Here is a 13,920-nt window from a genome sequence, read left to right on the forward strand (position 1 = left end):
TCGTCTTCACCTTTTTACCCAATAATTAATTGTTTTTTGCCCATTTTCTTAAAACATAGTGTTTCATTCCGGTCCTGGAATCACACTCAGATTTGTTCCATGTTCGGATGACTAAGTTGGCATTTAAATATGTTGATTTGCATCATCGTCCCAGCGGAGGCTGCGTTTCTCTGCTGGACACACATCAGTTTTTCATTTGGACAATAAAGACTCACCAGATGCTCACACCAGTAGCTTGTTGAAAGAGATTTCTTATCAAAGTGTGAACAGCTGTAAGCTCTGTTTGTCGGTTCGATTAGGTTATGAATCCCGAAGTGCCGCGATCTGAAGCTTCTGACTGGATTGAAGGAAAAAAAAAACACTGGCAAGCTTCCTCAGCTTCCTTGCAAGTTTCTGTCTGTGCTTCTTGGCTGCCAAACGAGGGCCGTCGGCCATTAAACAAAAAGATGCAAATGAGAAAAATAACTCATTTACATGTTATTGATGTTGATATTATCCCTTCTTCTGAAATAGTTCACTTCTGTATCAAATATCTCAAGTTTTAAGACGATTCAAAGTTCTCGTTCCTCTTTTTCAGTCTATAATTTATTTCCATTCAGACTTTTTTGACTTTTTTTCTTAGCACTTGTCTCTGTTAGCAGTGTAGCTGTTGGGTGACCTGCTTCTGCAGCCATCTGTCCACTAACAGCTGTGATGATGAACCTGCTGAGGCTTCATTATTTTTCCACCGAAGTCCAACAAACCCAAGGAGCTGGACTGCAGCTGGATGAGCAGAGCGCCAGACAAATTATAGGAGAAACGTTTTAGTAGATATGGAAACATGTTTATGTTCTGTTCAAGACGGTCTTTGTTTTACTAAAATATCCAAATCTGGAGGGACGAGATTTTTCTCTTTAACATGAGGATTCGATGAAATTACACTAACAAAATAAAGAAATACTTAGGAAAAAAGTCCCAAAAAAGCATTTACTGAAGTATTTGCTTTTTCAAAACATCAACATTAAATGTTTTACTGCAATAGCAAAAGCTTTCTTTTAAAAACAAATAAAAAATTAGGCTGAACTTTTTTTTAGCTAAAGTTTATAATTATTTTATCTATGTATTTGATAGCAACAGTACTCATTAAATACTTTCACCAAAAATATAGCAAAAACGCTTTTATATACTGAACGGGTTAAAAGAACATAACTGACTAAAACTTTATCTTTAATTTCTGAAGACACAATTTAAGGTGGTAATGTTCCTAATGGAGCCTCTACCTGAATTTATTCAGTAGTTTTTAACATTATTTATTTTTAATAATTTACTTCATCAATATTTGAAGATCCAAAGCCATGAAAGCTAGATCTTCCTTCTCTTTACTTCTGCCACAGTCTACATAAAAATCCCCTAAAATTATGACAGCTTTACTGTGTAAATCTTGACAAGTCTAAAGCGTTCTAACATATGATGTCCTCTCCTGCTCCCTTTCTTCTGCTGGCGATATCTTCATCCTTGTTGTAAAGTTTGGAGAAATTCTGGTTTGAGTTCTTGTGGACTTGAGAAACAGCACAGTGCTGGTGAGGTTCATATTACAGACAAATTGGGTATTTTGTGGTGCAAGCACCAAATTTGGTATGTATGTACTTTAGAATCTCCTCTTTCAGAAAATCCAAAATGGCTGCCATTTTTAAAGATGGCGGCCATATACTCAATTGTTACAAAAATATTCCATGTCTATTTTCCCCAGGCTCAACAATAAGGGCTGTTCATGCACAAAATGCAGTCTTTAAACTTGATACATAATATGTATATCATAAATACTGTTCAAAAGTTCGGGTTCACCCCAGCATATTTGTGTTGTACAATAAATACAAGATATAGTCAAGATATTGGCAAGGTTAAAAATAATAATATTTGTATTTTTTGGAATGGAACGGCTGGGGACGGAGCCGCTGTAGCCACCCACTGATTGGCAGGAAGTGATGACGACATTAGAAAGCGCTGATATAGAGCTCATTTAAGCTAACGTTTCAACGTTTGTAAGCATTTGAGCTTTTACGGTTTCCTGTGTACTCTTCTGGTCACTGGTCTATATTGAAAAGGCCTGCATACAACATCAAGGCCTGGTCAGAGGTGGAACTGCAACAGTTCCTTGCCGTCTTTGGCGACGAGTGAGCTAGCGGCATGCTAGCAGTCAACACTACACATGCACCGTGAAAACAAACCGAAACGAGGCTTAACTGAGTGGAAACTGGACCACTCCTTAACGGACCGAACCGCTCAGTGGAAATGAGGCTTAATGTACTTCTCCTCTTGCTCAGTTGTGCAGCGGAACCTCCCACTTCTACTTCTACTCTAGTTAGGGCCTGTTTGTGCTGTTCTCTAAAGAGTCATACACACCGCTGAAGGAAATCTTTAGCTTCTGGGTAATTTCTCGAATGGAATAGCCTTCGTTTCTAAGAACCACAATAGGCTGTCAAGTTTCACACAAAAGTTCCCTTTTTCAGGTCATTTTTGAACATTTAATCAACCCCATAAATGTGATACTCAGCACATACTATAAGGAAGGTCAGTTTTATAGCTTCTCTAACTGTTTTCAGCTGTGCTAACATGATTGATTAAAGGTTTTTTAATCATCCATCAGCCTTCTTACACAATGAGCAAACACATGGTACCATCAGAATACTGGAGTGATAGTAGCTGGAAATAAACCTCCAGTCACTTATATGTAGACATTAGCAACTAGAATCGTCTTTTTTATCATTTACCACATTAATATTGTATACAATGTATTTCTGATTAGTTTATAGTAATTTTCACTGAAAAGTTTTATTGAGAAAAAATTTAAGTGACTTCAAACTTTTATATGGGAGTGTGTAAATTTTAGAAACATGGAATTTTTAACAAAATTCTCTGAAGGATGGAATTGTAAGGTACATCCATGCCCAAATTGTGTGCCTATACCACAAAATGCATGATTATCTTAATAATCGACTCCACTTCAGTCTTGGAGAACCATTTTTAGAGTTTCCTGATGCCGTCCAGGTGTATATAAATTATACATGCGACACTAACAACAAAATGTGTTGTTCTCTGCATGAATTTTGCAAACCTAGAGGGAGTCTCGCTGTGCACTGAAGCACAGAAACTGGCTGCTTGTTTATCTCGCTGTCAGGTTTAATTGACTTCTGTCAAACCAGTTTTATTCTCACTTAAGTTTCTCCCAAAACTTTGCAGTTTTGAGGGTAACATTCCTGCAAAACATCCCGTTTCTAAATGAGGAAAATACTTGATGATGTTTGCATTTACATAAATCGGAGGGAAAATAAAGCAGCAGTGGATTTGGGTGGGTTTTAATCAAAATGTTGGACTCAGTGACAATTTAACAGACCTGCAGCCTTTTTCATCAGACTGGGCTGAAATTGATTTCTTGAAGCCCACAGTGTTCGCCTGACTGGCATGTCTGAGAAAGACTTTTCTTTAGAAGGTCTGCGGATGGAGCCGGGCGAGACTCTGCATGCTCAGAATGCAAACGGCTCCGACAGCAACAGGCAAAGGCGGCGCAGGGAGAGGCAGACGCAAGAATCTGAGAAGTGAGGCGCAGCCACTTGCTTGGAAGATAGAAGTGGATTATTCACACAAAAAGACCAACAAAAACTTGGGCTGTCTGTACAAGGAAACGGGTAGCTCACATGATGGCTCACATTTTGGTGGAATATCTTAGTTTTAAACAGATATGAGTTCATGTCAAAACACTAAAATGTTAGAAAATGTTGATAAAAAGTGTTTTTTTTTTAAGTTGATCCCAAATAAACACGATATTTAAAAAATATAGCATCAAGCAGCTTTTCACTTTTTTACTTTGGTTTCCTTTTCTCTTTATACTTTGAGTTTTAGTTTAAAAAAAAAAAAAATTGAAGTAAAATTTAATGTTCTTTTTGCTAAAAATACACAGAGGTTCTGTAAAAGTTACCATCTGGTGGGCACCAGTTAGTATCCAAACATTTTTTATTTACTTTAATTTTGTTAAATCAAATGTTCTGGTTAGTAACTGGTGTGCACCAGATAGTAACTGATTTTTTTTTTTCTGAAAATTGAAGTAAAAAAATGTTTCTGGTTACTATCTGGTGCACTCCAGCCACTAATCACATAAAAATGTATATTTTAACTTCAATTTTTAGGAAAAAAATAATATTTTATTTTAATTATCAATTAATATTTTTAAAAATACATTTTCTAAATGTGCGGCACCATTTGTTTGAGCAGGCTGTTAAAGGTTTAAGTTAGGAAATTTTATATATTATTATTGTTTTAATCCTAAAAGCACTTTGTGTCATTGCTGTATGAAAAGTGGCTTATAAATAAAGTTTTATTTGATTTAATTAACCACAGAAAGAGTTTAAAAACACAAAACTTCCCCCATTTTCTAATAAGAAAAAAGTAATCCTGATGTTGTATTTAAGTGTTGGAACAAGAGATTTATATTCCAAAATGGAAATGACAGAAGAGTAAAAGACTTTGAAGAGGAAAAGGAAGCCTGTAGGGTAAAACAAAGATTAGCCTGTCTGCTGCGCAGCAACAACAGCTCCTGTGACGGATGAATCATTTAGACATGAGCCTTTACAAAAGGCTATCTTTGCCAACAAGTCGGAAGGAAACCGGACCCAATTAACCTCTTTGGCACCTGGAACCTATAAGTCCACCGGAGCCGCTCCCACTGTCTCACCTCTATTAAAACACTAATGCGGGGTTGTCTCTGTTTGGTTTTGGGATTACTTGGTTTTCCTTCTTCACTTTTTTAATAGTTTATTCTCACATAAACAGTGGGATTCAAAAGAGAAGGAAGTATCCCTCTGTTCAATGATGGTTCATTAAATTGATATATACTGTATATTTCCTTTTTACTGTCTAAATAAAGCTCTTTTGTCTGGAAAGATTTCTAAGTTTGTGTACTTTTTACAATAATTTATTATGATAATCACCAAAAGTTGTCAAATATGTCTTTGGAAAAATTGCATTGGTTTGCAAAAAAAAAAATTATTTCAATTTAAATTGGTTGACTGAGTAAATTTTGCTTGAAAATGGACGTTCTTTATGGAACATTCTAAATAAAATAACATTTTGAAAGGATTTCTATAACTTTACCTCAAACATGCGAACTATAGAAGTGAGATCAAATTTGTTTATAGTTTTGCAAGACTAAGACAGAGAAAAAAAAGTTATTCAAAAGTTGTGTATTGTTGTATTTTCAGAGAACAATCCCGTCCGCTCAGAACAGCATCATCCTGCAGCCGCTCCTGTCGGACACAGAGTACAAAATCACCCTCACACCGGTCTACCCTGAGGGAGACGGACCGATGGCCTCCCAAGTGGGACGAACCCGTAAGTCAAATTATCATGTTCCACATTTTTAATATCATCATTCCAATCAAAGTCTTAATACCCAACACCATTTACATGGTTTAACCTTTTAACACCAGAGATGTCACCAGCTGCAGCTGAATAACACTCTCTGACCAACTGTAAATCTTTGACCCTTTACACGATCAATGTGAGATCAGTTTTATTAATATAGCCCAAGTGTTGCATGACGGTGGAAAAAAGTGCTTCTCACGCTTCAGAATCCACAGGAATAACTTTAACTGTGTAAATAATTTTGTTAGTGGAAAGAATATCAACACTGGAGCTAAAGGTGGTATGGTGGTTACTGCTCTCACTTCACAGCAAGAAGGCCCTGATTTCAATTCAATTCAATGGATGGATGGATGGATGGATAGAGATGGATGGCTAGAGATGGATAGGGATGGATGGATGGATGGATAGAGATGGATGGCTAGAGATGGATAGGGATGGATGGATGGATGGATAGAGATGGATGGATGAATGAATGGATGGATAGAGATGGATGGATGGATGGATAGAGATGGATGGATGGATAGAGATGGGTGGATGGATAGATAGATAGATAGATAGATAGATAGATAGATAGATAGATAGATAGATAGATAGATAGATAGATAGATAGATAGATAGATAGAGATGGATGATGGATGAATAGAGATTGATGGAAGGATGGGTGGATGGATGGATAGAGATGGATTGATATGGATGGATGGATAGATAGATAGAGATGGATGATGGATGAATAGAGATTGATGGAAGGATGGGTGGATGGATGGATGGAGTTGGATTGATATGGATGGATGGATGGATAGAGATGGATGGATATGGATGGATGGATGGATGGATGGATGGATGGATGGATGGATGATAGAGATGGGTGGATGGATGGATGGATAGATACAGATGGATGATGGATGGATAGAGATGAATGGATAGAGATGGATGGATGGATATGGATGATGGATGGATAGAGATTGATGGAAGGATGGGTGGATGGATGGATAGATTTGGATTGATATGGATGGATGGGTGGATAGATAGAGATAGATAGATAGATATGGATGGATGGGTGGATAGATAGAGATGGATGGATGGATAGATAGAGATGGATGGATGGATAGAGTTGGATGGATGGATGGATGGATGGATAGAGATGGATGGATAGAGATGGATGGATGGATGGATAGAGATGGATGGATGGATAGAGATGGGTGGATGGATAGATAGATAGATAGATAGATAGATAGATAGATAGATAGATAGATAGATAGATAGATAGATAGATAGATAGATAGATAGATAGATAGATAGATAGATAGAGATGGATGATGGATGAATAGAGATTGATGGAAGGATGGGTGGATGGATGGATAGAGATGGATTGATATGGATGGATGGATAGATAGATAGAGATGGATGATGGATGAATAGAGATTGATGGAAGGATGGGTGGATGGATGGATGGAGTTGGATTGATATGGATGGATGGATGGATAGAGATGGATGGATAGAGATGGATGGATGGATGGATGGATGGATGGATGGATGGATGGATGATAGAGATGGGTGGATGGATGGATGGATAGATACAGATGGATGATGGATGGATAGAGATGGATGACAGAGATGGGTGGATGGATGGATAGAGATGGATGGATAGAGATAGATGGATGGATATGGATGATGGATGGATAGAGATTGATGGAAGGATGGGTGGATGGATGGATAGAGTTGGATTGATATGGATGGATGGGTGGATAGATAGAGATAGATAGATAGATATGGATGGATGGGTGGATAGATAGAGATGGATGGATGGATAGATAGAGATGGATGGATGGATGGATGGACTAACAAGCTTCAAACTTCTGAGCAAGAAAAAACAATTTTTAAGCTGGAAGCAGCTAAAATTCAAGCAGCTGAAGACTTTTTCATAGTTTATTAAATAAAAAAGCTCTTAATAGTTATTTAACTGTGGCCAAGGTAAAGTTTGTTTGAAGAAAAAAAAGTTACAATTATAGAAATAAAAATGCACTAAGACACAAGGGTTCTTAGCTTTTAACTGTTCATCTAACTGCTGGAATAAAGCAAGTTTGATACCTAACAAGAAAATCCAAACCATCCACACCTATGGCTTTCTAGTAATCACACAGTTAAAAGGATAATTCTCCGACTGGTGGGGGAGACTATAGTGACCTGTGTTAGAGAAGAAAGAAAAAACTTTAAAGCCCACAAGAAAGTTTTCTTTCCTCCAAGAATGAAGACACACGACTGGAGAATCAAACGTTCCAGCCAAGATGGAGACTATAAAGAGCCGGGAGTCCATCTGTCAGATGCCCCCCAGCAATGAACTGCCATGTGAAGGTCTCTGATAGCAGAAGATGAACTTTAAAGGAGGACTTTTACTTTATTCCTTCCTTACAGATACAGTGAGCAGCTGAAATTCTGCTTGTGGCCAAAAAAAGTTGAATTTAATACTTTAATTTTTCTTTGTGTGATATTGTTCGGTTGTTGTGATTTATAAAGATGATCTTTGCAAGCACTTTGAAAAACAATAGATGTAAAACTGTGTGCTTCTTGTTGAATATCAGTAAATCCTTTAAAAAAAGTCACGTTGGGCTTTAAAATATATCTTGCTCTAGTTCGAAAAAAACATAAAAGTCGGGAATTGATTCTTCTACACTGTAAAAGTGAAACATTGGATCAAATAACCAAAGATCTATAATTTTTTTATATTTAAAAATATTTGTTGCTATCAAATTAAATGTTTAAGTTGAGTGAACATCAACTCAAAATTTTAATTTGACGAAAACTAATAATTTTAAATGTAATAAATTGCAGAACTTTGGGTAATTGATCCAGTGTTTGACTTTTTACAGTGTAAATTACAAATTCTTTAGTTTTTTAAGTCCTTATTACTTATTTAGCTTGTTTCAGTGAATATCTTTTCTATGGTTTGATAGATTAGATAGATGTTTGCTAAATATTGGCTGAAACTCAAACTCAATATTCTGGAGCTGCTTTTAGTGAGACCAGAAATTGAAAATTTCTTAATTTTTAAATTATTGACAAAAAGCCAGCTTTTAGCGTGTTTTTATCTAGTGACTGATGGAATTCCAAGTGACAGCAATGAATTTTAGGTCTGGAGCAGCAAGAGCGATTGAGAAGATCCAACACTGATACCATAAGTTTTTAAAGCACGTAACATAATACGTTTGTAGATCTGTTTCATCCCTTTTTAGGAACTTTTTCTGACATCTCAGTTTAAAAAAACAATATGCACAGATATTCCATAAAACACTTACTTCTTTGGTCAGTGAGGACAGTTTAAAGATGAACCTCACATTTGAGCTGATTCTTACTGGGTAGCAGTTTATCTGATAAAAATGTCAAAAGTGAAAGAAAACGTTCTGTTCTGTCCACATCTCTTTGTTCTTTTGAGACAAGTGAGAAGATCAAAACTGCAGTCTGTAGGGCAATAAAATATATAACAACCATAGCAAAATAAAAGCTCCACCTGGAAGTATTTGATCTTTTTAAACAAATTGGAAAACATTTCCTGCAAGAACAAAAAGTACCCGATGTACTTTTATAGGTTTTTTTTTTTTACAGCTCGCTGGTACCGTGTTGAACCTTCATTGCAGAGTTTGGTCCATATTGACATGCAGAATTGTCAGCTGAACACCCATGATGCTGATCTCCCGCTCTACCACATCCCAAAGGTTTTATTGGGTTCACACCTGGTGACTGTGGAGGTCATTTGAGGACAGTGAACTCACTGTTATGTTCAAGAAACCAGCCTGAGATGATTCCAGCTTTATGACATGGAGCTTTATCCTGATGGAAGTAGCATCAGAAGATGGAACTCTGTGGTCATTAAGTGTTAGACATGGTCAGCAACAATATTCAGGCAGGCTGTGGTGTTTTTACAATTGGTACAAAGGGGCCCAGCGTTTGACCAGAATATCTCCCACACCATTATACCACCACCACCAGTCTGAACCGTTGATACAAGACAGTTGTTGATGCCAAATTCTGACGCTACAATTTGAATGGAGACTCATCAGACCAGGCAACACTTTTTTATCTTCTATTGTCCAGTTTTGGTGATTCTGTGTGAATTGTAGCCTCACTTTCCTGTTCTTAGCTGTCAGGAGTGATGGTGGTCTTCTGCTGCTGAAGCCCATTGGCCTCAAGGTTGGACAGGTTGTTCGCTCTTCTGCAGATCTTGGTTGTAACCTGTTTATTTGAGTTACTGTTGTCTTTCTATCAGCTGAAACCACTTTGGTCATCCCCCCTTATAAATATAAACAAGGTATTTTACCTACAGAACTTCACTTTACTGAATATTTTTTCTAACCATTCTCTGGAACCCTAGAGATGGCTGTGGGGGAAAATCTCAGCAGTTTCTGAAATAGTTCGACCAACCGGTCAGGCACCAACAACCACATTCAAAGTCACTTCAATGACTTTTCTTCCACATTGTGAAGCTCAGTTTGAACTGCAGCAGATCGTCTTGACCATGTCTACATGCCTAAATGCATTTAGTTCCTGCCATGTAATTGATTAGAAACTTAGAAACAGGTGTGCCTAAAAAAGTGGCCGGTAAGTGTTTACTTCAATAAAAACCGTCACTGTAGAATAAAGAAGGTGAACCATCGTCTCTCTGAGCACAAAACCGATATATGTAGAGTTATATTTACATTTTTGTTCAGTTTGATTGACATCAGTTTGGGTTTGAAAAACTCTTGGCGTTTGTCTTTAAGTGCATTGCAGTACAAATACTTTCAAATTCAAGTCATTCGTCTTGGTCTCCTCACACCATCATCTCTCCCTGAGCAGTGCATTACATCCATTAGCCGGCGTTAACGACACTCTGCACTTCTTAAACGACAGGCCTCAGAAATCTGCTGATGATGAATGGTTCTTGATGGCCAGGGAGGAATGAGATGATCACTCAGGAGGGAAAAAATGACAGAGATGTTGCTGGGCCGATTGGGTATTTTAAAGTCAAGATTGATGACATGACAATGGGGAGCTGGAGTAATCTGAAGATTTGAACCTCTAAAGGATGGGGTGAATACTAAGGGAGGCATGACGGGTTTCTGACAGATTAAGTATTGTGGCTCACATTAAAGATGGATCGTATGACAGCAGATAGAAAATCCTTCAGATTACAAAGAAGGTTTTATCAATTGGGGGATGGAGCAATTAGTTAGAGAGCTGTGGGTGAATGAAGGCAATCTATGGATTTTTCTTTCTAAATGGACAGCAGAACTAAAAAAAAATAAAATAAAATGTTTTCCACTTCATGAAATCTAAAGACATGGAAGCATCAATGTGGCCGCTTCTTGTTTAGTCTTCTTTATGTAAATCAGACACGCCCAACTTTGATAAATGAAAAATAAAAATGTCATTTTGAGTTTTATTTAACTCATTTAGCATATTTATAAAATGCTAATTTAAAGTTTTTTAGGGTCTACTTATAATAAATTAAAAAAATGAACGATAATTGATCTAAATTAACTTCGACTACCAAGCAGTGAGAAGAAAAAACTGACTTTAATCTAGGAGGAAACCTATGGGAGAACCAGACTTTAACATCTAACATCTGTTATGTGGATTTGGGGTACAGATGAACAAGAAAGACTTAAAACACACAGAGAACTGGAACATTTTCTACAGGATATAATCTGTGTTAATGACTATTCATCCATTGAATTGTTTTAGATTTAAAATTACAACAAAGAAATTAAAAGTCTAGTTTGGTTTGAATGTGAAAGCTTTTTTCAAAATGGCAGCTTTCTGTTAGTTTTATCTCCATAGCAACCATTTTATTTTTTGGTCGCCTGGGGGTGACAAACAGATCTATGAAATTTTTAGAAGAATCAGCTAAAGTTAATATGGGGATTTCCTTAGCAACGCCCATATTCCTTTTATAAAATATAACATATTTTGCCGTTCAGCTTGAGTCGATTCATGTTTTAAATTATCACAATAATCTGGTCTAAAAGGTGCGAGCAATAAACAAACTTTTACATGGTCACCACGCTAATGCTGCTCCAAATCTACAACTTCTTAAAGTAGTCTTCCAGTTGTCAGGAGTCAGAACTCCATCTCCCCCTCTGGTCACTGGCAGGAGTACTAACCGCACTACATCTCTCAGCGACCCCAGCGCACAGTTCCTGACTCTCATTTGCCAACCACCCACATGACACTTAAGCACTGCTTACAGCCTCACTCAGTGCGAAGTATTGTTTGTGCCAGTCTGCCTGCATTACTGAGCGTTTCTAGACCTGATCTACCTGACCCTGTGGCGACTCTGACCCAGTTTACCTGCCGCTTGGCTCAATCTACGCCTGTCCTGTTCTACCCAACGTCTGATCTCCCATGCTTGTGTTTTACCGCTGCCTGCCTGACCCTGATCTAGCTTTAGGGACTTTAATCCGTGTTTTGACACCTGTCCTTCTGTCTGAGCTAATAAACCTGCTGCACCAGTGATGACCTGTGAGTTAGGAGGTGATAGATCAAAATCTGTAAGAGGAGGTAAAATTTGTAGAAGGTTCTAAAAGTGATTTTTACAAAAATTCAAGATGGCAGCTTAGTGCTGAGGTCAAAGGTCAACAAAATTTTGGTTGTGGTTGTAACCCTAACCCTCTTTTCCCATATTGTGCAAAAATAGTCAAATTTCACACTTTGTCACAAAAAGTCTTGTGGCCATCCCATAATAATTTTAAAAGCAAATATAATTTTTTTTCACAACTGGGGGCCATAATAAATACTGTCAAAGTGTTGATTATTTGCTACGTTTACATGTCATGTAAGGCAAAAGATAGCTATTTATTTTGTTTTTAAGGAAACATAAATAGAAGTTGTTGAATAATTCAAATATTGCATAGAAGTCAAAGACAGAAAGCCAAATAAAGATGATTTCCAAATGTAATGTGTTGCATTTTAAAGTTTGGTTTTCCCTTTTCCGTCTCATGATACTTTGAGCTTGTCCAATTAAAATTCTGCCCCGTGGCTTTAAAAGAACTCAGCTAAAAGACAGGGCTTGCCACAGAGCTAGAAAACTGGGTGCCAACTTGGTATCATCTCCAAAACAATTAGAAACGAGATGCATGAACCGTGAGCCTCAGAGCCAAAAAGCCCAGTCTATGAGCAGAATGTTTTACCCCGGCTCCTGAAAACGGCCCTTATCTCCAGAAAGAGCTTCACTGCCCCAAAAGTTTCATTAAATCTCCAGTTTCTCATTACAGGCGAACACATGGTTTGAGGGATGGTGGAGAGAGCAAAAAGGATGATGGGAAATTTCTCAGGTCCACGATAGGAGCAGCACAGATAGATAAAACAAATGAAAAGGAGGTTATAACACAGGGATTTAAACATAGGAGTTTGCTGATGGAGGAGTGCAGAGAATGCGATTTTTAATGGCGATAAAGTGTAGAAGGTGAGGAGAGAAGATGAGGCGAGGAAGCTGGTGAACCGTACAGGTTTCAGTTTGTGTGAACCGTGGATTTCAGCTCTAAAGGAACGACACTTTTAACTGTGCGACTGAATAACCTGCACAGTCACTTTTCCTTCTGAAAACTGAAAGGTTTTATTTTTTCCATCAGTCCAGAGTCTTCAGAAGATCAGAGTCTGAATGTAGATGTGCAGATGGCTTTAACATCACTATTTTACACCATTACTAATTCTTTTTTATTAAAAAGTAGACAGACTGCTCCATTCATTCTGCTGACTATTGGAATTGTATGAACTTTATATCAAACTTTCTTTTTCTCTTTATCCAGCAGACTTGGGTTTTTATCTCTATAGTTTCTCACTGTTCTTACTTCAATAATAAGATTTCATTATTAGGTCACATTTCTGTTGTTACCATAGTAAACATTATGTTTCTGCATTGCATTTCCTGTAATACTTTCGTTTTATAAAACTTTATTTTAAATAGCAGTTGAATAAATGCATTATTTAAGACCCACTCCAAAGAAAATTGTGTTTTTAGCATGTTCTTGTGGAATCTTTACAGTCATGGAGGACATTTATTAAGGAAATTAAGCTAAAAATTGCATTTCTGACTATTTATTTATTTATTTATTTTTAAAAAGAGCTTATTTGTGACATAGAAAATAAGCTCCCTGCTTCAATCTTTCAACAACAGGGAGAGGAAGGGGGGCGGGGTTGCTCTCTGCAGTCACCTCAGAAGAGAATTTCTAATTTACCACTGCAGGTCTCTCTGTTCTAAAAAACAACACTTAAAAAATGGAAAAAAATTAAGACTGTTAAGAGTAATGTGTTAACACACACAATTATTTAGAAAAAAATAACATGTTAATATAGGCTCAGGCTTGAACAACGTACTTTAAAACACTTTGTCGGGCATTATCCATATTTTTCCATGGTCACTCACAAAATAAATATTTAATCATTTATTTGTACATTATTCTCTTTTTTACTTTTCTTTTTTATTATTTTTTTTCTTTTTCTTTCTTCTTTTATTATTTTTTCTTATTTTTTTATTTATTTATTTTTTAT

At 36.9% G+C, this 13,920-nt stretch overlaps 1 protein-coding gene across 5 annotated transcripts in view; it reads left to right on the forward strand.

Moving 5' to 3' along the window:
• The window catches only part of LOC112162546 (collagen alpha-1(XIV) chain), a 149,787-nt gene that overhangs the window by 88,686 nt on the left and 47,181 nt on the right, over positions 1 to 13,920 (forward strand). For all 5 annotated transcript variants that reach the window (XM_024298342.2, XM_024298345.2, XM_036214138.1 and 2 more), the window contains one exon: positions 5,235 to 5,364. In XM_024298342.2, coding sequence (XP_024154110.1) covers positions 5,235 to 5,364 — 130 coding nt within the window. The remainder of the gene's footprint in view (positions 1 to 5,234; positions 5,365 to 13,920) is intronic.

Source organism: Oryzias melastigma, linkage group LG11, assembly GCF_002922805.2.
Source record: "Oryzias melastigma strain HK-1 linkage group LG11, ASM292280v2, whole genome shotgun sequence".
In the NCBI taxonomy this organism is placed as follows: domain Eukaryota; kingdom Metazoa; phylum Chordata; class Actinopteri; order Beloniformes; family Adrianichthyidae; genus Oryzias; species Oryzias melastigma.